The sequence below is a fragment of the Aulonocara sp. 'chitande type north' Nkhata Bay genome, linkage group LG7, assembly GCF_057382095.1.
Source record: "Aulonocara sp. 'chitande type north' Nkhata Bay isolate Kocher_YH1m ecotype deep benthic linkage group LG7, A_spYH_male_GT1.1, whole genome shotgun sequence".
Taxonomy (NCBI): Eukaryota; Metazoa; Chordata; class Actinopteri; order Cichliformes; family Cichlidae; genus Aulonocara; species Aulonocara sp. 'chitande type north' Nkhata Bay.
Window position 1 is genome coordinate 38,233,538 of NC_141350.1, and position 26,742 is coordinate 38,260,279.

The 26,742-nt window shown below is 37.8% G+C and overlaps 3 protein-coding genes across 8 annotated transcripts in view; 1 reads left to right on the top strand and 2 right to left on the bottom strand.

Annotated features, from left to right (window-relative positions):
* Positions 1 to 2,842, bottom strand: part of musk (muscle, skeletal, receptor tyrosine kinase) — a 32,680-nt gene extending 29,838 nt beyond the window's left edge. The window contains exon 1 of the mRNA XM_086300290.1: positions 2,655 to 2,842. Coding sequence (XP_086156416.1) covers positions 2,655 to 2,769 — 115 coding nt within the window. The 5' untranslated portion in view covers positions 2,770 to 2,842. The remainder of the gene's footprint in view (positions 1 to 2,654) is intronic.
* Positions 2,843 to 5,398: 2,556 nt separating this feature from the next.
* Positions 5,399 to 18,106, top strand: rassf6 (Ras association domain family member 6). 5 transcript variants are annotated; one of them, XM_086300291.1, is made up of 12 exons: positions 5,399 to 5,549; positions 10,172 to 10,298; positions 11,037 to 11,111; positions 11,290 to 11,368; positions 13,579 to 13,739; positions 14,178 to 14,269; positions 14,523 to 14,722; positions 14,807 to 14,908; positions 16,547 to 16,598; positions 16,688 to 16,806; positions 16,950 to 17,047; positions 17,484 to 18,106. In XM_086300291.1, the coding sequence occupies exons 3-12, from the start codon at positions 11,053 to 11,055 to the stop codon at positions 17,557 to 17,559; spliced, it is 1,038 nt and encodes a 345-aa protein (XP_086156417.1). In that variant the 5' UTR covers positions 5,399 to 5,549; positions 10,172 to 10,298; positions 11,037 to 11,052; the 3' UTR covers positions 17,560 to 18,106. The 5 variants fall into 5 exon arrangements, with proteins under 5 accessions (XP_086156417.1, XP_086156419.1, XP_086156420.1 ...); XM_086300293.1 differs by lacking the exon at positions 10,172 to 10,298; XM_086300294.1 differs by lacking the exon at positions 10,172 to 10,298 and having other exon boundaries at positions 5,404 to 5,549; positions 11,040 to 11,111.
* LOC147325674 (cystatin) lies at positions 17,651 to 26,276 on the bottom strand. 2 transcript variants are annotated; one of them, XM_086300296.1, is made up of 5 exons: positions 26,130 to 26,276; positions 25,744 to 25,976; positions 22,116 to 22,267; positions 21,917 to 22,018; positions 17,651 to 21,728 (listed from the first exon to the last, which is right to left on the bottom strand). In XM_086300296.1, exons 2-5 carry the CDS (start codon positions 25,829 to 25,831, stop codon positions 21,633 to 21,635), a joined length of 438 nt encoding a protein of 145 aa, XP_086156422.1. In that variant the 5' UTR covers positions 25,832 to 25,976; positions 26,130 to 26,276; the 3' UTR covers positions 17,651 to 21,632. The 2 variants fall into 2 exon arrangements, with proteins under 2 accessions (XP_086156422.1, XP_086156423.1); XM_086300297.1 differs by having other exon boundaries at positions 25,744 to 25,952; positions 26,130 to 26,244.
* Positions 26,277 to 26,742: the final 466 nt, after the last annotated feature.

Below are 26,742 nucleotides of genomic sequence, written 5' to 3' on the forward strand. Positions count from 1 at the left end.
ATTGCCAATATTATGTCTGAACAGATGGGTAACATCTGAAGACTGAAGCCAAATGACTCACCACTTAAAGCAAACGAGAACCTCTGCGGATCTGACCCCGGCAGAGGATTTTGTTTTTCCAAAATCTCTGAATGTCTTTTGGACACCAGAAATGACTCAAGGCCGTCAAGGCCTGCAATAGAGAAGGCCACTTACAGTGATCACTTCTGGCCTTTGCTATAGGCATTACAAACTCTTACAAACTAACAGCAAGTTCCTTTATTATTTTTAGTGTTGCTGTGTTAATGCTGATCTTGATTGGCTGAAGAAGTAGCAACCAGCTTGTTTATGCTAGTGTGCAGCACTTTAGAAATGTGTGTGTAATTCAAGAAATGTCCTGATAAAATGTATCTTTTCCTAATCTTTATCCCATAAAATGTGCTTTTTTCATACAGCCTGTAACTCATAACCTTTGGTTCCTTTGGAGTTTGCCTTGAATAAAAGTTTAGCCTCCAGGTTTTTTCCATGCTCAGAGATAAATTGTAAATACTATCCTCTTTCTCTCACACGCACACACACACACCACACACACAACCAGGCATACTTCAATGCTGTTGTGCAGACCAGATAGAAGCTTTTGACTTTTACTTTGGACAAATGAGAACAAAACAAAAAAAAAAATAGCATTGTTCTCATGGTGTATCTGGTGCTCAGATGTCTGCAAAGGATTCTTCCATTGTTTATTCTAGTTCAGTTACACAGGCATGTTGAGCAACATTAAAAAGCCTCTTTAACTAATCAGGCTGCTTTTGAATCAATAAGTGATCTTGATTCTGAGAATAGACAGTTAATTACTTAACAATTATACATTGAGTCTGAAGGTGTACATATTGAAAGTCTTATTTTGTTAACTTGACAGATGCAGATTGAAACCATAATCCAATGTGTAGATTTCTGCTACTAAAAAGCCCGGACTGGCTACCTGTGCAACCACCAACTATCAAGTCTACTTTTCGACTGTCAGTAACAGACACAACATATAAACTCCATGTAGAAAGGCCCCAGCTGACCAGGAGACTCAAACCAGTTACCTTCTACTGTGAGGCAATGCTGCAATGTGTCACCACAGTTGGTTCGCAGTCATTTCAAATTAAACCAAACACAGGACAATAAAGACAGATCACCCGTAGCATGACATGAAAGTCAATATTTCTGTGCCAGCCATATTGGCTTTGGTCAATTAATCAGTGCCTGAAAAAACACAAAATAAAACAACCAATAGTAATAAGATAATAACACTTTTATAGCACTTGTCTGTCCAAAGTTGCTAAATATTCATTTACATATTCATCACAGTTTGTTATACTGTGGTCAAGCCAAACTCGTCACTTGATCTTAAAAAGTGCACCCATGATCATTTAATTTTCACAGATGTTTAAACTCAAATATTGTACGCTTTTGTGCAAAAGTCTTGAGTCACCCTTTATTTCTTTATATTTAGCTTTATATTTAGGAAATAGGTTCAGTGATCTATTGAAATATATACAAACATCCCAGAAATACAGTATATAAGAGAAAATAGAAGCCAGTGTCCAAAGAGAAAATTTGAAAGACCTTCAGAAAGCTTGGAGAACTTGTTTTAGACCGCTTTAAAACGTACAAGAAAGTCTGGGTCCTTGGAAGCAAAAGAAAAAAATGAGGAGTGACTCAAGACTTATTGTAAATCCAGTGGAATAGTTTAAGATGTTAATGTGTTGTAGATATTGTTTAAATCAAATCTTCAAGAAATACTTTTCTTTTCTTATTTGACTGTAGTTGATCTGCAATGACGTGGAAGAAGCTATGCACATCAATTCAACCTTCTGATCAATGACTTCCACAGGAAAAACCTACAGTCAAACCTAACCCTACACCATGTCAGTCCACCGTGTAGCTTGACTGTTACAATAGCCAACCAGGCAAAGAGAAACTGCATCTGCACCACCTGTTTCTATGAGACGATTTGTAGCATGTATAGCTTTATGTGTGTAGTCTTTAAATAATTTCCAATGTGTAGTAGTGTATTATCGATGACTTCATCTACATCTTGCATCTCATGACCCTGAAGCTGACCTTATTGGTTCAACAACAAGCTCAGGTTTGCTGTTTCCTCCCAATGTGGCTCAGCAGGAGGTGTCTCAATCAGGCTGAGATGTGGTGAAGAAGAAGCAGGAATAGCTAGTTCCCCACCACCCCTACCATATGCTTCAGAGAGGATATCCCAAAGTGTAGGAAGGATGTAGATTTAATCACATTTACACTATGTTGACCTATAAACACCTTCTCCTTTTCCCTGCAGGATGTGCAGTGGGAAACAGGTGATTACATGTGCCAGGAAAAACTCAGACTGCTTTCTCTTTGTCTTCTGCACATTATATTCACTTACACATGTGCACCCATCCAAAGGCACGGTCTTAAAAGGTTTATCCTTTTTTTTTCGTTTTGTTCTTCTGTTTACATTTCGTGACATTTATTAGGATTGCTGTTGTAACTTGGCAAGCACATTGCAGCTTTCATGCATAATTAATTCAAACTTCATGTTCTTCTAATTATTCACCACGTCAGTGTAATACGACACTTTAGAAAACTTTAAAAAGACATGCTTGAAGGACCTCTGGTGTAGGAGTCTCACTTACCTGTCTGCATGTTGTAACATGAAGGGATCAAAATCAGCAGAAAGACCAAAATGTGTTCCACAGTCGTCATCCTTGCTCTAGAATTATTGGTCAGACCATTATCTAGCAGATACATAATGAGACTATGGTGAGATTCCCCCAGTACATATAGAGATGTTCTTGTTGTGTTTCTCTCCTATGTGCATCTGCGTGTGTCTTAGCCAGGGACAGCCATGAGCTCTGCGCTCAGCAAGAACCAGCTCAATCACTCTGCGTATGTATCTGTGTGTGCGCGCGTGTGTCTTTTAACTTTGTAACTGACGGCGGCAGCTGCTTGCTGTCCTCATGTACAGTCACTCAGGTTGTGTAGTTCTGCTCTAAGCTCCACAGGCTCCAGTGCTGGTGTGTTAACTACATTTAAAGTCATCAACAAACAGTGTTTATTTATCATATTCATATAAGACACTAGGTACAGGTTTTGGTCAGTATGGGCATACATAAAGACACAGAAATTCTGAAACTTCTACATTTTTTATATGCAGTGCAAATTACTTTATATTGGCATACTACCCTTTTTCTCATGCACCAATGGCTCCATGTAAATCTGGTCAGAGGTGTGATCCTTAAATACACAAGTAAAATAACCAAAAAGCCACTAAAGTCAGCTCATGTCAACCATCAAAAGAAAAATAAGGTATATTTTATCTGCAGATGTATCCTCTTTTAATATTAATACTAAGTCATTAATATTAATATATAAAGAAATTTACAAATACGTATTTTTAAAAAATATATAGACAGGCTTATTTTAGCACATTACTTAACATGCATTTACTGTTATATATTGACACACACACACACACTCCAGAAGGAAGCCTTTGTGCCCACCTGTTGCCTGCCAGCCTGTACGTCCTGTTTTATTTTGGGAAAGGAATGGCATTTCAGTTTATTTGCTCCTTATCCATTCTGCTTCAGATACACTCTACTATTGTACTCCATCAGCACACACAGTTAGCTTCAGTCTGTCATCTGTGTAGGTTTAACTGTTGACCTAACGGATGTCACAGGGAGGTTTGTTTCAAAAAATTAATAAATAAAGCGGATTAAATTAAACGTAAAATACAAAGGATTGCTTGTTTGTGACCTTCTTGTTTTGTTTTGTTTTATCATTCTGTTCTTATGGGCTTTTTGGCTAATTAGCAAAAGCCTATAATATGAGAATTCTTTAACTTACAGTCCATGTAAACGTTGCGTCTGATGAAATAATTCACATCTGTTGATTGTCTAGCTCCATTCACCCTTTGCTATTTCAAAGAGTACATTAGCCTATTATATAGTAAACAGTATACAGTAAATGTTATATAAACTGCTGCTCTGCCAAAGCACAGGATTTTATTAGTTTACACTGCTGCTTGACAGAACTGGGCTGTATGTAGTGTAATGAGTCCAGTTTTTTTTAATCAGTTTTATTGTTTCATGAAAGTGTTACAACACCAAAGTAACCCAAACACATCAAAGAGATCAGGTTTTAACCTGGTATCAAACCAGGATAAAACTGAAAAAGATAACAAGATCCCTCTGAGACTGATAGGCCTGGAATCTCTGACTCAGTATTACCAGATGTCTCTGTTAAATATTTGCACTAATACTCTGCCTCCCTCTGCTGACAGAATCGCAGTAGTGGCTCCAATTTGCATCAGACTGAGGTTTGCAAACATACTTTAAAGACGTCCATTGTTTTGACAACCGTAAACTTTTTAACTTTTTTTTCTCTACATAGGCTGTACTACCAGGTTTCTGCCCTACATTTTGTATTCATATGTATGTATTTGTTTTAATGTGTTTGTTGGTGCTCACATGCATGTGTATTTGACACAAATTGCTTATTTGAAAAGATCATTGCTAAGGCTTTTGAGATTATGACAGTTGAACAAAACGTCTGTTTTCTTTTGAGAGAACATAAAAAAATTACATTAAACTCCAAAGTCACATTTTTCAGTTCAGGTCAATTCAATTTTATTTATATAATGGCAAATCACAACAACAGTTACCTCAAGGTGTACTATAAGGTAAAGAGCATACATTAATACAGCAAAAACCAAACAATCAGATGACCCCCTATGAGCAAGCACTTGGAGAAAGTGGGCAGGAAAAACTCAGTTTTAACTGGAAGAAACCTCCAGTAGGAGCATGCTCAGGGAGGGGCAGTCATCTGCTCAGGACACTCAGGGCATCGTGGGAACCCCCCAGTAGCCCAGGCCTACTGTGCATAACTAAAAGAGGTTCAGAGTCACCTGATCCAGCCCTAACTATAACCTAATAAAAAGAAGGAGTCAAGTTCTATTTTAAAAGCAAACATACTGAATGTTGACTAGTAGGATTTTGTGGTGTTACATGCTGTAACCTGAACATCAACAAAGTAGATGTTTGATCCTGGCAGTGTAAGACACCTGGTCTAAACTTTTAAAAGGACAAATGTGCAGGATGTGAATAAACTCTGTATTTAGAATGTTGAAGACTTTCTAGATGGTTCAGTCCAAATGGTACAAACATCAACAGTGTTCCAATCCCACTACAATCTCAGTTGATTTGTAATTTGTAAAATTGCCCAGCAGGCAAATGCAATGTGTTATGCATAACCCCCACTCTCACTCTCTCCGGGCATGCATGCACAAACGTACAGTTAAGTCGAGTCATATCTGGTGTCAGTCAGCCACTCCCTATGAACACTGTCTCAACATGTTCTGTAATAATTAACCAGCTGCTGTGGGGTGCTACACACGCTCACCTCCTGCCACATGCACCGTACTCTGGACCTCCTACCACAAACACACATGTACATTATGCACACATGAGAGCTCGAATATGGAGTGAACTTGCTTCATTCGATAGAAGATTAAAAGATACACTAGTCAGGTAAGAGGAAATTTACTTTTGGTACATCTTCACTTTATACTTTGGTTTGTTAAGGTGTTCTTTGCAGCTGTAAAAGAACCAAAGAGTGTCTGGCTTAACAAAATGGAAATGAAATGCGTTACACCTCTTGCTGAGCAACACTTGCCAGTCACATTAAGAAAATAAAAGACTGTAATAGTTGAATTCTTTATATTATTTGTATGAAAAGCATACTCATTCTATGTTAGCCACATGGGGTGGACACCAATGTCACAGACTAGAGCTCATGTGACTCGAGTCATACAGTAGCCTGATACAGCACAGTTTATCTGTAGGCTGGAGTTGAACAAAGCTTTGTCACAATGTTTGTCAAGTTTTGCAGCCCAGGTGCAAGAAACAACCAGAAGGTATATTAAAATGACATAATCAGGTCAAATCTAGGGAGAAACAAAGAGCAAGGGCTATGTATGAAGACAGTCAGATACAGAAAGGAGTGGCAAAATGGGGAGGAGCAAAAAGTAAAGTAAAGGAAGTAAAACAAATACATGGATGTGTGTTTGTTTTCTTTGGCCTCATTCCGTTTTTATAGAACCACAGCTGACAATCTGAAAAAGGCTTTTAGTGCATACACACACAAAATCATCTGTTCAACCTCCAGATAACATCGTACTAAAAGTAAAGTGAAGCAGTCAACTGTGGCACTGAATTGTGTGAAGTGTATATGCCAAAGAGTTGTAAAAGTTTCCGAGTGATTATCGCATGCTATCAGAACATATGCCCTCTCAAAATATAAATAAATAAATAAATCTATTTTCTGATGGCTTGTTTAGCGGATTAGCAGAGAGAGGGCTGTAAAGTGTTCACCTACAGTGGGATTTTTACTCACCACTAGCCTCTTGAGAGAACATAAATATATGCCATGGTTCTATTCAAACGTCACATTTGATGCTGGCGATTTCTTTCTTCTTTTTTTTCTTTTTTTTTTCTGCAAGCAAGATTTACAACTTTAAAGGTCACTTGTCTTCCAGTGGATGTCCACCCTCAAAGCATGCTTTGTATAGACTTTAAGAGTCAACTTTTGATTATAATATGCAAAATATTTTTAAATGAAGAATTAATTCTAAAAATGTATAACTACATTGTAACAAAATGCAAAAAACAAAATTATTTAAAATAATTACATGTTTGTGAATACACTATAATACTGTGAATGTGGATGCTGTGTGAAATGGTGATAAATTGCTGTGCATTCTTTATATTCTTCAGTATATATACAGTAGTTGTTTCCTTTATATTACAAAGGCTTATAAGAGGTCAGTGAAAGAGCTCACATTATTATATGCTAGAGCTTAAATTCTCTGCAGCTTACTACCACGTATCACGTTTTTATGACTAGAAATTGTTCTTGTCGATCACATTAGTGCTGTGATTTCTTAAAGCAAATACCATTGGAATGATTTAACCTTTGCATACTGTTCAGGACAAATTTGGACCATTTCAAGATTAAATATAAAAATAAAATACTTCAAAATGTCTAAATGTCATTCTTTTAGCCTGAAGAGTGGCTTGAGAAGTATTGCCATGGCACAGATACAAGGTCTGAAATATAGTTGGATTATGGAGGTCCAAAACCCAGTTAGGCCTTTCTGTGTGGAGTTTGCATGTTTGACCAATTCCAGAGCACTTGGGTTATTCTGGCTTCCTCTCACAGTCCAAACACATACCTGTTAGTTTAATTGATAATTCTAAATTGGGCTTTTGTATGAGATATTGCTTGAGCTGCACTAAAGTGATATCTATATATTAATTTTAAATGGTTAAAACAAAACTTGTAGCTAAAAGTGATTTGAGTGGTCACAAAGAACAGAAAGGTTATATATAAATGAAAGTACATCCTGTGCTTGTTTGTGCTGTGTAACTACAAGCACAAATATCCTCAATGCGAGGAAAAAATCTAAAAATAAACTAATAAGAATATTTTTATACCGCGCAAACTGAGATTAAACTAACTGAGAGCTAAGATTAAAACAGAGCTCATAAGTGGGGTGGTGGGATGATAAGATTAGAAAGGCACGTGACTTACCAATGCTTTGAATGCACAGACTAGTTTGCAATAGGCAAGTTTTTGTTTTTTTGTTTTTTGCTTTAAGATTTAATTATAAATGTTTTTTTGTGAAACAAGTGAAGACAATGATTAATGCTTATAATAGTTCAACACGGTTATATTTGTTCTTGCGATTTTCACTCTCAGTAAAAAATAAATTACTATGCTTGTAATGGCTAAATCTCTTAGGTGAGATGATGTTCTCAAAAATGAGCGTTATTAGATTTAAAAAATGAAACACGTATTAATCTTAATAGGCAATTTATACATTCTAAAAAGAGTTGCTGATTAAAATTTGTTGGAAACCCTAAACTCTGCATGTTTAAGAGGGAAAACATACAAACTGCTGGAGTTAACTCAAACTCGTAAGCTGGAGTCAGCATGATGAGCGTGATAATACTTTTTTTAAAAACAATTTCAGCAAACATTATTATAAAAGTACATTTGCTCTGTGCCATGTACTTTAGTACTTCATTCACACAAACATGCCCACCTGGGAGTTGTTACATAGACCCTGGATTTTCAAATGAACTCTAACTCCAAGCTTCTATCACTATGATAACCATTATTATTGTAATTAGTAGGAGGAGGAGTTGTAGTAGTAGTAGCACACGGTTATAAACAACCTACTTAACATCACAAAGACAAAGGAACTGATTATGGACTTTAGGAAGCAGGCTCCTCCTCCTAACCCTGTCACCATCAGAGGGGCTGATGTGGAGATAGTTGAGGACTACCGGTACCTGGGGGTACACTTGGATTGTAAACTGGACTGGACCAAGAACACCAATGCTATCTTCAAAAAAGGACAGAGTCGACTTTTCCTACTGAGGCAACTCAGGTCCTTCAATGTTGGTAGGAAAATGCTGACCATGTTCTACCACTCGGTGTTGGAGAGCGTCGTGTTCTTTGCAGCTGTGTGCTGGGGAAGTGGGGTGAAGACAGCTGATGCCAACAGGCTGAACAAACTGATTAGAAAGGCTGGTTCTGTCCTGGGTGTCAGACTTGAGAACCTGGAGGAGGTGTCTGAAAGGAGAATGCTAAAAAAGCTTGTTTCTATCATGGACAACCCCTCCCACCCCTGAAAGCCCCCATGATGGACCATCGGAGCAAACGCAGCAAAAGACTCATTGCCCCGAAATGCAGAACTGACCGCCATAGTAAATCCTTTGTACCGGGGCAATAAGAATAACTCTTCCTCACTCTGTAGGTGATTTTCCTGAGACGATTACCAATGTTATTCTGTTCCCTTCCAGACCGTGCAATATTACCCAACAGTACCTTATTGAATATTTGTTTCATCCCCCCATCATACGCTGCTACTCCCTTTATTCTATTGCACAATACTGTCACTTTCTAGAATCGCCAGCATTGATAGTTAAGTTATTTATTCACCAGGATATAGTTTTGTTTTTTTGGTTTTTTTGCCTGTCCCGTTTGGCTCTTTTGCCATCAGAATTGTTGTCTAAAGGCAAAGAAAGATGCCCAACGGATTTACTTTACCAAACTGACCATCCCAGCCTTGCCATAATGGTCCATTTGATTCACCTTTTATTGTTTATTTTATTTTCACTTGCTGAATACGGGACAGACTTGACTGGAGGAAAGAAGGGGAGAAAGAAAGAAGGAAAGAGAAACAGCTGAGAAGAGGGACGGGGGAGAAGGGCAAAAAACAAAAAACAACAGAACGGGCAGAAAAAAAAAGAAAAAGAAAATGCATCTATCGATCACCTGGATCACCTGTTGAGAAAGAAAAAAGAAAACAAGCAGAAGAGAACAAGAGTAATAGAATAAACAACATCACAATGATATATGGGAATATGACAGTAAATACTAAATGTTAAACATTATTGTGCAGCACATAAGATCAACAGAACACAGTGTGCTTTGAGGTAGGAGCCAAAAAGGGTGTAGTTTGTGGGTGTGATCACCCGTGTGTACACCTGTGAGCATGGACGCGCTTGTTTTGTTTTAAAAGGTTCCTTCATGTAATGATCTGCTAGAGGGTGTGGGGGGGCCACAGCCCCGTCCTCCAGGGCATGAAGCAGGTATGGAGGAGATCAAAACTCCAGACATCCAGAGGCCCTCAGAACACAAGGATATAGTTATATATATTACTTGTTAGAGTTATCTGATACTATGTCTTGCACTAGCCTACTGTATATTACTGTACACTACTATTCTTATTGTATATATTGTATATCTCATGTCTTATTCATCTGTTCCTCTGTCTCTCCTGCTGCTTTGAGCATATACATGACAAAAGAATTTCCCTCGGGATAAATAAAGTTATTCTTCTTATTATTATTATTCTTAAACATAGTGTTTTCTATCAGAAAAGAGTAAAAAAGAGTCTTTACTGATTCTTTGATATATTAGGGATTGTACATTGTGCTTTACTGTTACAGTGCCTAAATGCAGTTTTACATTAAAGTTTGTTGCCAGATTCAGTCAAATCTTCATGTGCACATGAGATACAAATACCAACGTTTTCTGTAGAAACTGCGTGCTTAAAGTTTTGTTATTGTTATTGTTGTAGCTGGCACGTCTCCCTGTGCAAGAGGAAACAGTCAGTCAGAAAGAGGAGTGCCGTGGCTTCTGGTATGACAGCTGCTGAATAACTGAGATATTACTTACCAGCAAACAGGCTGAGGCAGAGAAAACCGGTAAGAATGAAAGAAATAGGCATATATGACTGCTGTTTTCAGACTGCTGGGAGTTTTTGCAGGATTCCAGAAAATAACAGGAGAAAGAAGTTTTTGCTTTTTTGTTTTTTAAATGAGGCAACATGAATATTCCAGCAGTCCTCTTTGTCGGTCACAGACTTCGGCGTCTCTGACCAAAGAATAAACAAATGGTTAGGTCTACACTGTCATCACGGGTTGCTGGGTGGAGTGCTGCTATAAAATCTCTTAGAGACGAGCACAAAAAAGAAAGTAAAAGAGTGAAGGCATGTTAGAGAGAGAGAGAGAGCAAGAGAAAGAGAGAGGGATAAATATAACACATCAGAGAGAGAGACAGAGAGACTGGAAAGAGATATTTAAAGCACAGAAGGAAGAAAGAGGCAGACACAAAGACAGTGAGAAGAGAGGATAGCTCTGACTCACCATGTTAGAGGAGGTAAGACTCGTTTTATTTAATTTGTTCTTAGAAACACTGACAGCTGGTTGAGGATTGTAGAAGTGCACTGTAGCTCCCAGTGTCTTTCCTTGCTCAAGTTGCTCATAATGCTGGTTAACTATTTTTATGGAGCCATATGCACTACTACGCAATACTGTTCAACAAGTTGGCAGCATCTGGTGTTAGTCACCTGATTTTACACGCAAGCTTACACGTATATGTTTGAGGGTTTTTTTTTATAAAGTTTTCATTAACTTTATAAAATTGTTTGTTTGTTTTCACAGCAGTAGATGACCAGACATGAATGAAGCAGCTCTCCTCCCAGTCATCAAGGCAGGGAATGGGCGAACACTGTCCAGGTGAGTTACTTTGTATACTAAATGTCATTTATGCATTCTGTATTTCATGTTCCCTTAAGTGGTTCCAAATAATCTGACAAAGAATGCAACATATAAAATAATAAACTAATAAATATGACCTGAACATTGTCGGGCTGTGCTGTGCAAAACCTTGCATTTAGTTTTTTATTAATTTTAGAGCGGAGTTTCTCTCCCTGTTTAATACCTACAACTGCTTCCTGAAGGACCAGACTCAACTTCGCCTCACTTACGCTCAGGTATGATTTAATAAGAATTTGAAATAGGTTTCCCTTTTGTTTCCCAATTCTTGGGATATTCACATTGCTAGTTAGTTAATTAATAGGTAATATACAAAAGCACCATGATTCAATGGTTAGTGCTTTGGCTTCCTGGGGTCAAATGCACCTGCCTGTTTAGGCCTGTCTGTGTGGAGTTTGCATGTGTGTGGGTTCTCTCACACTACTCTGACAGAAAAAGATTGTTTGTCCTTGTCTGTGGTAGCCAATAGACTGCAGACCCGAGGCCTGTACTTCAGTGTTAATCCTGGGTTTTTAGTACTGTGAAGGTGGATCACTTCTTACAGGTGTAGATTGTAGCTTACACTGCTAGCCTAACCTGCTCAGGAGCAGGTTATGTTCCACATCATAGATCAACAGGTATTTAACCACCACCTACTAGCCAGTTTTTCCTGAAAATAGCGTCACCATTCCTGGAAGATCTCCCAGACTTCTTTGCACAGAAAGCAGGTGGGCCTAAAGTTCAAGTAGTTTCTCCGTGTTTCCCCATTGAGCATCAGTATTAAATATAGATTCCTATGCACAAATTTATTCCTTGGTTTTCTGTTTTCCTGTTCACAGTGAACAAATTTAAAACAGTGTTATTATTCTATAAACTTTAATTTATAGACCTAAAACAAAGCACCCATTTGTACTTGCTGCTCTTACTGCGTATTGCATTTGCTTGTAGAATAAGCCTATTTTTTATATTTATTTATTATTTGCTTGTTTGTTTCATAGATCATTAAATAATAACCAATTATAATCCATTAGATTCCCCCATGACATAATGATAGAGCTGTAATTTTGATAATTCTGTTGTCTCATGCAGTCTCCAACTTTATAGCTATATGCAGTCCCGATCAAAAGTTTAAGACCACTTGAAAAATGGCATAGTTGAAAAATTTTGCATAGTTGGATCTTAACTAGGTTTCAAGGTTCCCACTGAAAAAGGCTGTTTTAGAGTTGATCAAAAGTTTAGGACCAAACCTCCCCAAAACAAACCTGTAAACCCCACCAAAACAGAAATCAAAGTTTCAAACATGAACTCAGTATCGAATAGCTCCACCGTTATTGTTGATCACTTCAAAAAATTGTTGTGGCATGCTTGATGCAAGCATTTCCTTGAGGTGAGTGGGAACATTTCTCCAAGTGGTGAAGACAGCTGCATGAAGGGCATCTATTGTCTGGAACTGCTGTCCAATTTTATAAACTTCCCTTGCCATCCATCCCCAAAGGTTCTCAACTGGATTTAGATCAGGGAAACACACAGGATGGTCCAAAGAGTGATGTTATTCTCCTGGAAGAAGTCCTTGTCCTGTGGGTGTTGTGTACTGTAGCGTTGTCCAGTCGTTACCACGCAGACGAGGGCCATGAGGGATGCTCTCTGCAGCATCTGGATATGGTCAGCAGCCGTTTGACACCCCTGCATCTCCTGAAGCTCCATTGTTCCACTGAAGGAAAAAGCACTCCAGACGTTACGATGCCCCTTCCACTATGGCGTATAGAAAAACATCTCAGGTGGGATCTGCTTGTCATGCCACTAATGTTGGAAACCATCAAGACCATCAAGGTTACACTTTTTCTCATCAGAGAATAAAACTTTCTTCGACCTTTCAATGTCCCATGTTTGGTGCTCTTTTGCAAAGTCCAAACAGTCAGTTCTGTGGCTTTCAAGGAGACGAGACCTTTGAAGACCTTTTCTGTTTGTGAAGCCCTTCAGTTTCAGATGCCATCTGATGGTTATCGGGCTGCAGTCGGCACCTGTAATGGCCTTAATTTGGGTCAAGGATCGTCCAGTGTCTTGACGGACAGCCAATTGAATTCTCCAACTCCGTGCTGGTGAAATTTTGGGGTCTTCCACTTGAGTTTTTTGTTCCATAACCCTCAGGATCACTTAGGAAATTCCAAATGACTGTCTTACTGCGTCCCAACTCGGCAGTGATGGCACGCTGCAAGAGACCCTGCTTATGCAGTTCAACAACCCGACCATGTTCAAAAAGGGAAAGTTTTTTTTCCTTTGCCATCAGAACAACATGACAGTGTGACTACCTGACAGAAAATCCACATTTTTGTACAGATTTGGCCTTTTAAAGGCATGTGGTCTTAAACTTTTGATTGGGACTGTATCTAGCCATATAGCTAATAGTTAAGCTTGTTTTAACATGTCTGTGTATGTGTTTCTGTAACAGGAAGCAGATGGCACGGTGGTGGTGGAAGGCATGCTGAATATCTGCTGGGGAGTACGGAGACCAATCAGGCTGAAAATACAGGATGACAAGCAAATGTTTCCATTTGTTCCTAAGACCTCTCCAGATCCCACCAGTCCAGTCAGCCCACTGGAAAGCAAGAGGTTAACATCAAATTTTGTACAATATTTTTAGTACTGGTGGGAAACAGTGGCTCTGTGGTTGCCACCATTGCCTCACAGCAAGAAGATCCTGAGTTTGCCTCCACCATCTGACCGCGGGCTTTGCATGAGCTCCCTGCGTCTGCATGGGTTCTCCCGAGGTACTCCAGCTTCTTCCACAGTCCAAAGACATGCAATTGGTGCGGTCAAGTTAATTGGTGACTCTAAATTGGCCATAGGTGTGAAAGTGAGTGCGACTGGTTGTCTGTCTCTCTCTGTTATCTCTGCTTAAGATTGGCAACCTGTCCAAGGTGTACCCTGCATCTCAACCAGTGGTAGCTGGACTAGGCTTCAGCTCACACGCGACCCTACTGCATGACTACAGTAGTTATATAGCTAAAGTGTTTCAGGTTTTGTTTTCATAGTCAATCTTTCTTTCAGAGGAATGTCACGATGGGGAGAATATGTTGACCTTCACCAGATAGATGAGATGGTTGAGACACCACAGGAAACAATCAAAAACCCTTTACCAGGTGAACGCTTTTTTCTCTTCACTATCTCTGTCATTTCTCAAAAATGCTATCTTAACCATTAAATTAGAGTATATTATAGATATTGTTGGACATAAAATCTTGGCTTATGGATTATCATCAAATCTTATTGTTAGCTTTAGTTGAATGTTATGTCTACTTGTTTACACACATTTAAAACTGTCTTGTTTATTGTAGTTACACCATATGTTGAATGTGAACCTTTTTTCTCTGGGGGTGTTTGCACAATCTAAAGGACCACCTGTTTATGAGACCTCAACCCTGCGCTCTCCAAAGCAGAAGAATCCAGAACAGGAAGCAGAGTCCAACCTGTTCCGCTGTATGAGTGATGCCTCGCTGGTTAAAAGAAGGAGGAGCACAGGAAAGTCAGCAGCTCAAAGAGAAAAAGAAAGGCAGCATCGCTTTTCAATCAATGGCCACTTCTACAATTACAAAGTGGGTTTCTGCTTAAAACTGCCCTCAGGGCTTGTTTTCTTCATCATGAGTTTAAGGTCAGTGTTGTTTCACTCTGTTCCACAGACCTCGATCTTCACTCCGTGCTTTGGTACACCAACTAAAGTTTGTATCTCTAGCAGAATGACCACAAACCAAGTCATTGAACAGCTGCTGCACAAGTTCAAGGTAAGTTTGGTGCCAGAGGGCTGGTACAAAAAATTGTTGTAATTTATTTTGTGTACATGCAAGTGCTGTGAAAAAAAGGATTTTCACCTTCTTGAGTTTTTAAAGGTACAGTAAGTCTATGAGGTTTTTAATAGACAAAACCCCAATTTTGAACACACACACACACACACACACACACACACATATATATATATATATATATATATACATATATATATCTTGATTAGTGTGTAATTAAATCTTTTAAGAAGCTGATTAAACGTAGAAATAATGCATTAAAAAGACTTTGTTGTGAGCACCATTTGTGGATGTTGCGATGTTGCGGCTATCTTGAATACAGTGTCCAACATGGGTATCACCAGTCCATCCTTTTATGCATGTGACTAGAGACCAGGCACACATATAATGCACCTCATAACTTTTCATTCAAAGGTCACAAATAACTTACACACTGTACCTTTAAATACAAAATGCAGTTTTTAAATGATGATTTCATTTATTCAGGAGGGAAAAAACAGCAACCCAAACATATCTCTGCATTGTCCCCTCTTGTTAAATCTTTAAATTTTTATTTATTTTTTTTGAATGCTCATGTTCATTTTCAGCAGCCACACCCAGGCCTCATTACTGTCAGACATGTTGAATCAGGTAATCGCTTAAATAGAACCTGTCTGAGAAAATTTAAACGGGCTAAAGGAGCTCGGAAAGCGACACACATTGCCTAAACCTAACTTACTTGAGAACAGATAGGAAACAAAGTCAGTGACATCTCAGTATGGAAAGGGTTACAAAGCCATTTCTAAGGCTTTGGGATTCCAGTGAAACAAGGTGATAGCCATTATCCACAAAGGGAGAAAACTTGGAACACTGGGGAAACTTCCCAGGACTGGCCGCCCTACAAAACTTACAACATGAACTCATTCGGGGCATAACAAAAGAACCAGCTTTATATCCTGTTACATCAAAAAAGAACATTATACCAACAGACAATGGTGATAGTGCGATGCTCTGTAGTTACTCACAGAGCAACTACAGAGCACAGAGCAACAGAGCAACTCCAGGTCCTTGCTGCTCTAGGACCTGGATTACTTCTTGTAATTAACGGAATCATGAATTCCTGAAGGAGAGGTTTGGATAGCTTTTGTCCCTTAAAAAAATGAAATCATGATCTAAAAATTGTAGTTTATATTTGCTCAGGTTACCCTTAAATGAAAATTATGAACACAAATGAATATTAAAATTTGCTTGATGATCTGAAATAAATGAGTGTGACAAATATGCAAAAATCCAAGAAATTAGGAAGGAGTCAAAAAAAAGAAATCACAGCACTGTTTAGGGAGGGAGGTACACTATATTGGCAAATGTATTTAGTCACCCATATCAATCACTGAATCCAGGTGGTCCAATCACTTCCAGGGCCTCTGGTGGGTAAAATCCAGTCACTAGGCACATAGAGTTCTTCTACAAACATTTGTGAAATAATGGGTTGCTCTCAGGGTTGCAAATATCTTATTATACCTCATGGATTAAGCATGGGATGTAAATAATGTATAGTCAGAATTCATCAAACCATAATAACTTCATCCAAAAAAAAAATATGTATATATTTATATATTTCTTTGGCTGTATGTTCATCAGATACAGAACGATCCCCAGGAATTTGCTCTCTACTGTCTTCATCAAAGTGGAGGTGGGTTCATCTTTTCCACAAGAAATGCAATAATTAGACATAGCACAAGAAAATGCTGCACCAATGTGGCACTTGTGTGCTTTGTCCAGAAAAAAGGAAGCTGAGTAACACAGACCAGCCGTTATGGGAGCGCACACTGCAGGGACCCTCTGATGACATCATGAAGATTTTTTTGATGGATGCAGATGAAGAGGAAGTTAGTGATGATGTGAGTGTAGTAGCCATGCCTTAACTTATGGTAACATAATGTTACCCTTTAAGTGTTTTAAGGTACCTTCATTTACTTCTAATAAGGAGTTTTCTGCTTTTTTATTTGTTGCAAACTATATGGTAACATATTTTTCTTTGCAGGTAGCTCAATATCTGAACTTAGAGCTTCCAATCCTTGAAAAAGTTTTACAGAAACTCAAAGACGAGGAGAACAGAGAGATACAAACGATTGAGAACAAGTTAGTATACAATTTTATTTGCTTAAACGCTCTTGAAATGCTTTCTCACGAGTGCAATTAAGTTTTGAAAATAGAGAATATAAATAAAGAGCCTAACGGTGCATGTTTTACCACTTATGCATGACTACATCTTCCTTTACACCAGTCAAAAAGATGTGCATAACCAACATTCACCAGTATAAAAACTGTAGTAACGTTTGAGGTCAGGTGGTGGCGCCAATATTTAAACTTTCTCATTTATTTTTTGCTTATGGTGTCTGTATCTCTCTCCTAATCTATCTATCTATCTATCTATCTATCTATCTATCTATCTATCTATCTATCTATCTATCTATCTATCTGTCTGTGTGTGTGTGTGTGTGTGTGTGTGTGTGTGTGTGTGTGTGTGTGTGTGTGTGTGTGTGTGTGTGTGTGTGTGTGTGTGTGTGGGTGCCAGGTACAAACACCAAAAGAGAGTCCTGTCCAATATGTTAAACTGTAAGATGTCACGTCCCATTGAGACCAGTGTCTAACAACTCACCTGATTTCCTAAAACAAGATTCAACATTCAGTACAGCACCATTTCCATGTTCAACGATGAAAGATCTACAGAAATATGAGGAATTCTTTTCCCTTGTTTTTTTTTTCTTCACGCACTCTTTAATGTTATAATTCTGAATCTCTGATACATAATAAAGATGAACAATTTGGGATATGAAGCACGAGGCTGGTGTATATCCCATACAAAAATATATCATCCTTCCAGTCTTATGTGTCTTTTTCTATTTTAAACTGTAAAATAAATTAAAGATGCAAATGTAAGTTGCTGCCAGAAATTGTAGTTCACTGTGTCTGTGAATAAATATGGGACCAGCATGGCCACTTCTGTTTGTGCTTTCTGTTTGCTATGTTTGAGTTATGTGTGCCACTGGAGCTTTTCAAGGGTTAATTGGACTCTGCTCAAGGTTTCTATTTTTTATCAATGATCAATGTATGTGTATATAGACTTTTGATAAAACTATATTGATTGTTAATCGTACCTGTGCATGTGCAATGACAATAAAGTTGAATTCTATTCTATTCTATTCTATTTACTCTTTTTTCTTGTACTTTGTTATTTTATATGTGGTTGAGTTGGATGGATTTTATTGCTGATTTCTGGTATTTATTTTCCTGGTTTGTAATAAAGTGTTGATTGGCTCAATGGAAATAGTTCTTGTGTGTGGTGTTCGTCAAATTTTAATCCAGACAAAACTTTCCTTGAGGCTTAGCATTTGCACGTTCCTCAGACTCCTGCATTTTCCTCTCTACGTAGTTTTCCCAGTGTGTTTCTATCTCTTCCATGAGAGTCTGCATAATACTTTGTACTTACTGTAGGCCCCTGTTATTTTGTTTCTCTGCCTCCACCCTTTTTTTTATTTGTTTGCCTTCATCTGAACCTCTCAAAGTGGCTGGTGGTTAATTTGTCACTTAGTCACTCTGTGCAGCCAAACATCGTTCCAAAGATGCCACACATGACAGGTTGAAAGTGGGGGAAATATGTCTAAGATGAATCATAAAATGATGAAAATGCCACTTTAATTAAATATAGCAATCATCAACAATGGTACAAACAAGATGACAAAGAGTGAATGCAATAATAAGCTACTTTAGGGGACAGATAATAGGAAAACTGGATGACAGGAGATAAAACCAGTAAATAAAAGTCCTCTCTCATTTTGTTTCTCTGTGTCTGTGTGTGAAAGATGGGAAAATGCTTACAGATGGAAAACTTTGTCTTAATAGTTAAATAATGAATGTGAAATGAGGTGAGCACTGCAGTTTAGAGGCAAAGACTTTGTAATGGCTTGCCAGCCCACCAGACAGCCTTATATTACTAAGCAATTTTCCTCCGCCATGATGAATGACTAAATGAGAATAAACAGATGTTTTATTGTAGGATAGGGTTTCCATGTGCACCAGTTTCCAAATGGTAGACTTTTAAGAAATGGAAAATGAGTGTTCCCAGTGGCACAGTTTTGCTGTTCCATCATGAAGGAGATCCATAGATGTTAGCTGTGCAAGCCCCAGAAGAGGTTTTACATTTCTGTTTTTGAAAATTGGGTTTTACTCAAGAGGAAGAATGTATTCTTATCCACTAAATGCAACTTTTCATTTAGTTCATTCATTTAATTTTCTTTTTTATTTAAAAGAAAATCATACAAGTTTGTAGTTTTAACTGAGATGATATTGTACATGCAGAGCAAATATGTGATCTATGTAAGTGTCTGACAACTCTGGGTGTAAGCCACAAGTTTAAAGAGTGAGACTGAGAGAGAGAGAGAGAGAGAGAGAGAGAGAGAGAGAGAGCATTTGATTATTAGTTGGGTTTATTAGCTCATTTAACTGCCCATTAACAAACATGCACAAATGTCTAACCAGCCATTCACATGATAGCAAGGTCAAACTGGTTCATCAGAATTGAGAAGAAAAGTAATGGTTTCTCATTCCAGATAGATGTACACCAATGATTACAGACACACACACCAATGATTACAGACACACACGTGTGTGTGTGTGTGTGTGTGTGTGTGTGTGTGTGTGTGTGTGTGTGTGTGTGTGTGTGTGTGTGTGTGTGTGTGTATTTGGAGACATGGGCCTCTTCTTTCTTCTTAGACTGATCTTGCAGTAAGTAAACACGACATGAATCTTAGTTTGTATTAAAAAGCTAGTAAGATGGGACAATAAAAATGAAAACAAAAAAATGAAATTCTTCAATATTCATGTTTTATTTTACTGCTTAAGATTCATTTGTGTCTCTGGAGGTGCGTCCACAAAAGAAAGGTGATTGAATATTCTTATCATGGGTCTTTAACTCATTTTATGACTCCATGCTTCTTCATGGTGGATAACTGAATCATTTAATTTTAGACGTGAAGTTTGAGGACACTCAACATTTAGGCTTAATGTCTAAAATTCTGGCAGCAAACAAAGGTAATCTTTATTTATTCAAAACAAAATGTTTCAGCTGCATCCTTAACTGCCCATACCATGCCTGTGGGCAGTGGCTTACAACCTACAGTGTTATTTTGCATTAAAAGTTAATTATTATACATATTGGCTGCTCAGATGAGATTTATTTCAACTTGTTTGAGGTTAATGATTCCTCCCTTTATGGATTCAGATTTATCTTGAATCTAAGGAAGAAAAGGTTGCTAGTAGTTTCATTTATAAATCGAATTTCAGAACAATACCTAGAAAGTCTGACCATCCCATTATATTACATTTGGTTAAAAACTGATACAAAGGTCACAGAGATCTTGGACTGAAAACAGGACTGTCTCCAAAAATACCTCTGAGACAAAACAAGCTCATATCTCTGAAATGAACAATGATAACTGTTTCTGTTCTTTGTTCAATACAGAATGCATTCAACTTGCATAAACGGGATACTGCCAACTTACACACTATATGACTGCTCCTCTGTGATGTATCATAACTGTTTCCAGAAAAGTAGCAAAATGGTTTTGCTATTCTTTTTTTTCTTTTTTTTTTTCTAAAGAAGTACCTCTGTTTATGAGTGTAATGGTAGCTTGCCTAGCTGCTAACTGTTACATTATTTTCTACGTGGCAAGTTTCTGACTTCATCTCTTTGCATGTTGGTGTTGGGTGTGTATAGCGCTGTGGTAGCAGCATCTGAATCACATTACTCTTTAGCAGGAGAAAAATTAAATATACACTGAATTTTGGTTTATTCCTAGTTGTTGATGAATTTTAAGTGATGAAGTCATTTCTTAGGAATGACTTTGCATGAGTGCCTGGAGAAGAAACCATTACTGCCATTCCCGATCATTCTGTGCCAATAGGACAAACAGACAAAATGTCTAAGATTGATATAGAAAGGATCAATAAGTTGTACAAATGCAGTGAGTACAAAAGGCATGGAAGAGACAACCCACTGTTTCCTAAAATGTATAATGAAATGTGTTTCTCATTCCTCATGTATTTTTTCATTGGAAGATATTTCTACAGAAACAGGTGTAGGAGATGTTATTTCTGAATGTCAAATCATTCTAATGACTCAATTCCTATCCTTCTTTTCAGACATTTGACAGAGCATGAAGAGAGATTGACTTGTGAAAAACTTCATGACAAAATGTCTAATCAGCTGATTTAGCTATAAAACAACAACAACAACAAAAACCATCAGTTAGATAAACATGAATAAATCATGAACATTTTGACTCTTACCTGCATGCATATGATTGAGTCTATTCTAAATAGCCCACAGTAATAACTAAATAACTGAATCAAGTTGACATTTTGCACAAATGGCACACACATATTTTTTTTAAGCTAAAGTAAAATAGAAAAAGAAGGCATTTCAACCCATGAACCACAACCATGGTAAACCAAATTATAATTGCATTCTGGCAAACCTTTTTAATCTTTATTTCAAATTTATGATTTGTTCATTTTGAACAATCCTCCACATCCACCATGTTTAATGTGCTGCATTACATAGTATTGAAAATATATCTAAATTACAGAGACAGGAAATAAGAACACATAAATTTGCCATGGCAATAAGCCTACAAAAGCAATTCAAATTAAAGCTGTTCAAAGTTTAAACATTGTCTTTAACTTTCCTGCACTTTTGTTTCTGCAGCTCGTGTTTGTTGTTGCGGGGGTTGGACGTCACCACAAAGCGGCACTTCAGATGCTGTGAAAGAGGAAACAACAATGAGCATTACATGAGAATCAAAAGGGAGCATTTCTCTAGATTTCTGTTTTTAACTTAATATTTATTAATATTCAGCTTTTCACTTTTTTTGCTTTGGAAAAAAATATTGTTGAGAGACTTTACAAACTTTACAGACTTTTACAAATGCAGACAGAGAAAACATTCACCTTTTTCACAGCACTGCAGCCCTTCAAGTCTTGGTTTTCAGACTTGGGACACTTGGTTTTTCCCACGACTGCATCGATCTTATAGTCGATTGTATTGGTCACCTACAAACATCAGCATACATAAATGTATATTTTACGCTGTAGTGGGATTGCAATAGTAAAACGCTGATTCATTTTGTTTGTGAAAGCTGATTCTAACCTGACTCTGAGCATCAGTCACTTCAATCAATTTGAACATTTTCTTGCCCTTGGGCTTTTCATTGAACATCTTCACAGCATGTTGAGCTGCCTCCTGAACCTCGGCTGAATCTGGATTCCTTTTAACCCAGCCACCCAGAAGAGGCTTGTTTTCTTTGATGAAATTAAACACACGAAAACACACAAACATTTAATTTACACAATTTCATCAAGATATCACATCAATGATTAAAAAAATGATGAATGGATATTATTATGAGGATGCATTTCCTTATTGCACTAAACCGTGTGCCACTTAATGCATCTGCCAATTTAGGAAATTATTAAAAGTGCTTACCTTAGTAATCCTCTTATATCCTAATATTAACTTGGATCTGCTTTCATTTGCAAAGTCATACACTATGCCGAACTCCATATTTTAGTCCAGAAACCACAAAACCCTGCACTGAGCTGGTCTTATACTGCCAAACTACACTGACTTCTAGGCCAAACCAAGCATTGCTCATCAGAATCTGCTGTAAAGCCCTACATGGCTCCTGCCTACATATATATCAGCGCGACTGAGGTATTATATGCAGATGCAGCCGACTTCTCATCTTTTCACTGCTCCACCCTCTTACTTTAAATAAGAAGTGAGCTTCTGATGTTGTGGAGATTAAACTTTGGAATATTCTTCTTTGGCCTGTCAGATCAGCTTAATCAGTGTTTTGTTTCAAATCACTCCTGAAACTAATTTCTCGAGGCTGACTTTCTTTTAATCCTTCCCCCATTATTTTTCCCCTTAACGTACATCTATTTGAGTACTCGGTGAGTAAAACAATGGTTTTCATCTTAACAGATTTAGCAAGGAGTTGCCCTTAAAACACAAGTTAAAGTTATACGCAAGGAAAAATGCAATTTTGTCAGATGTATGTCTGAAAACAAACACTCCAAAGTTATGAAAATGATAAATCACATTGCATTCCAAATTCTGCGTAAATTGCATCCATGCTGCAGATTTTACTGGACTATATATAATCTTCCTTACATACTAAGTACTGGTACTGAGTTTTCCTGATGGATTACTCGTTTATTATTTTTATTCCTTAACACTCTGCAGCTACAACTCCACCATGCCAAATTAAACAGCACTTGAACAAGAACATCTGTATCTGTGTTCTCTTTTTTTTTTTTTTTTTTTGTGTCCCGTTTGGATCTTTAGCCATCAGAATTGTTGTCTTAAGGCCAAGAAAGATGCCAAGCGGATTTATTTTACCAAGTGGCTCATCATAGCCTTGCCATATTGGTCCATTTGATTGACCTTTATTATAATTATGAATTTATTTTATTTTCAGTTGCTACAAACGGGACAGACATGACTGGGGGATAGGACAGGGAGAAAGAATGAAAGAAAGAGAGGGAGAGAAAGAAAACCAAAGGGGAGAAGAGACGGTGAGAGGGGGGGGAAGAAGAAAAAAAAAAAAAAAAAAAAAAGCTCCGCCGGCAGCCAGCTGTGCCTGAGTGACCGAGCCCCAGGCCGAGAGGCCGGGGGCACCCCACCTCCGAAGTGGCCCGAGCGAGCCCCAGGCTCCAGGCCCCGATAAGCGGCCGTATCTGTGTCCTCACTAAGATAAACATGACTCACTGTAGCCAACCAGACTGCAGTACAGAGTCATCAAATATGGCGCCATTTTGGTGCCGTTTTGACATTCAAAGACTTACTAAGAGGCAAAATGTAAGCTCCCTGACTGTATGAATGGTTTTAAACAATGTTATTTATTACCATCCAAACTATTCTGACCATATTATGCCATGCTGAGAAATCTGTAATGCAAGAACTGACACAGAGACACTGAAGCTTCAGCTGTCACTACAACTGCTATTTTATTCAGCATTTGCACACATTCTAACACTTTGTTAGCCCAGTGCATAACTTCACTCGTGGTGCAACATCTCATTTCCACAACAACAACTGTAAGCCATTAAAGAACACAGTAGCATTGGAAGAAACAAGCGTATAACAGCTACGCTACCATAATAGCAAACACAATTCCCTTAAACTCCAACAAACACGACATCCAAGGGGCACAACAGAAGATCACATCTAGCCTCTCTCATCATGCCACAAAAAATATTTAATGACTATCATATCTTTTTCACTATTAGCATTCGTATTTTTCTGTATTTTGTCTTGTTATTACCCTGGGTTGGTATCTGCATTTTGTTATTGTATTTTTTCTTCATCATTTGTATAAAAAAATACAGATGTGTATATGCACATTTCATCTCATCCTTTCTTTAATGCTGCGATAGTAGGCAATTTACTAATACATGTTTTTCATTGTGGCTAAATGTCATATGAATACACAAAGTCAAAGTAGCTGAATTGCAAATGTTTTGTCTGACTCATTTCTAGACTGTTAGTCATGGTTCTGACACAGATGTCTACGCTCCAGTGCAGTCATTGTTATATACCTCCATTGTACTTTATAAGAATGGCTCCCATTTCAAGCCCAATGTTGTTTCTACTTTACTGTCACCACATGTTGAGGTACTAATCAGAATCCAAGAGACAGATTCTGTCGACCCATTTAAACTAATTTGTTGAAATAGATGGATGCCTCTCATAATGTATTTAGATGAAGTTTAAATTAACATAATAATATACTGGTGGCTGTTTTTATCCATGTAGGATTTGCATCTAAAGAGCAAGACTAATTCAGTTCTGTTCAACTGAGTTTTATTTATATAGCCCCAAATCACAACAACCAGCCAACACTGCATGCATGATCTGTTGGGTCTAAATGGGCACTGAATTGGGATCAGACAGGGAAAAGAAAAACAACCTTTTCTAGGATCAAGTGCATTTAAAATGGACTTGAAAGGAAATGTGTCCTATGGTTGGAAATCATGGACAGTATATCTTTATTGGGTTGCTTGATTGTACATGCTGACACTATGTACGCTGGGCAACACAAACTGGTTTTGGAGCAACATGATGCTGCCAACCAGACAAGATTTTGTTTTTCAACTAATCACTGCATGATTTACAACAGCATAACTAACTGTGTAATAAAACAGTCCTGTTGCTAAACTGGCCAGAACCCATTGTTACTCAGGACAAATGACATCCATCATCTGACAAAAATAGACAAACATGATTTCAACAAAATTCCAGCTGATCTCATACAGTTTTGTTAAAAGGACAGATGTTACAACATAGGGTTAAACATCTGCAGATCCCAGCTCTTTCACAAAGCATGTTGCTGGTGTTGGTTTTAAAATCAGTGCATACTTTAAGGAAACAATGAAATATTTTTTAACTAGATATTTATGTGATCTGCAAATATTTCACATATTAATTTTACACAGCTTCTTAACATTTTTGCAAATGTCCCTGTTGGAAAGTGATATTTTTTCATGAATTTATATATCCAGTGTAAGGCTCTTTTGAAGCACATTAATAAATACAGCCACTTCAGTTGTCATGAAACTTCACATTTAAAAAGAAATAATGTGCGTGTATTAGATAGTATTTCTGCAGTATTGCCCCCAAAATTTCAGAAGCTATTTTTTCTGGCTCGCTTGCCTGTGACATTACTCCACATTTGCTTTTGCTTCTTATATTTCTTATCGATATAATTACTTACCGGCTATGACGACTTTCTCCACAAGCTGATCTCCCAAGCCCAGCTGGATAACTGATAGGCATATCAGCAGTGACAATGGAAGAGACATCTTTATACACCAAACTCTGCTGTGCTCCTCACAAGAGAAAGACTGGTTTCCAGAAAAACACTTCAGATGAGCAGAATAATTTACTTGTCAACCAACTTGCAGATGTCCCACTCGATTTGGTCTGTCCAAGTCCACAAAGAGAGCACTTAAATGAGGACAGAGATAAAGAGGATTTACTCTAGAAATGAAACTTTAAATAATATAGCTGAAAGGAAAAAAGTACAAAGTACTATATATAATCCATATAGATTATCCATCCGTATAGTTTATGCTACAAAGAAAGTGGAAATATAAATACCTTTTTGTTAAAGAAGTTGAATACTGGTGAGTGCTGGAGCAACAGAGGGTGAAACAGAGAAATGTGAGGCAGGAGAGTGAAAGAGGGAGAGGGTGGCGTCAGTGAATGCCTGTGACTATTCAGCCTTTCAGCTGTGGCCTGTATAACAAGCCAGTGAAGACCACACCCAGCTAATACCACATATGACTGCATGCATAGATTTAACCTAGGGTGTGAATGCCAGAAAAGAAATATTCAAGTGGAAGAGTCAGTTCAGATAAGTGTCTGACGGGCATTGTTGTGTGTATGTGCGCGCTCTGTTGTTTCTCTTTGAATGCATCATGTGGGTGTGTAGTCTGTGTCTATTTAGATTTGCACATTTCCATCTTCTCATCTTGTTTTAAAGCACTGGATAAGCCACTTTGTGGAGATCCAACACAAGCCAGATGATGACATCAGTCGGCATACAGTGAGTAACAGTGAAAACCATGGCACACAGCAAAACCACAGCAGGTCCAAAATATCTCTTATCATGGAACAAACTGTTCTGAAAGTTTTGAATAGATTTGCCAATATAAGCAAGTGGAATATGCTAAGATTACTCACTTAGTGAGCAACACCAAGTAAAAAAAAA

Excerpts from the sequence above, each read along its gene's own strand:
- rassf6 (XM_086300291.1), top strand. The coding sequence starts at position 11,053 with ATGAATGAAGCAGCTCTCCTCCCAGTCATCAAGGCAGGGAATGGGCGA. Across the intron at positions 13,740-14,177 it reads AGCCCACTGGAAAGCAAGAG|AGGAATGTCACGATGGGGAG; the intron begins GTTAACATCAAA and ends TCTTTCTTTCAG. Across the intron at positions 14,909-16,546 it reads AGCTGCTGCACAAGTTCAAG|ATACAGAACGATCCCCAGGA; the intron begins GTAAGTTTGGTG and ends TATGTTCATCAG.
- LOC147325674 (XM_086300296.1), bottom strand. The coding sequence starts at position 25,831 with ATGTCTCTTCCATTGTCACTGCTGATATGCCTATCAGTTATCCAGCTG. Across the intron at positions 22,268-25,743 it reads GGAGAAAGTCGTCATAGCCG|AAAACAAGCCTCTTCTGGGT; the intron begins GTAAGTAATTAT and ends ATTTCATCAAAG. Across the intron at positions 21,729-21,916 it reads GCTGCAGTGCTGTGAAAAAG|CATCTGAAGTGCCGCTTTGT; the intron begins GTGAATGTTTTC and ends CCTCTTTCACAG.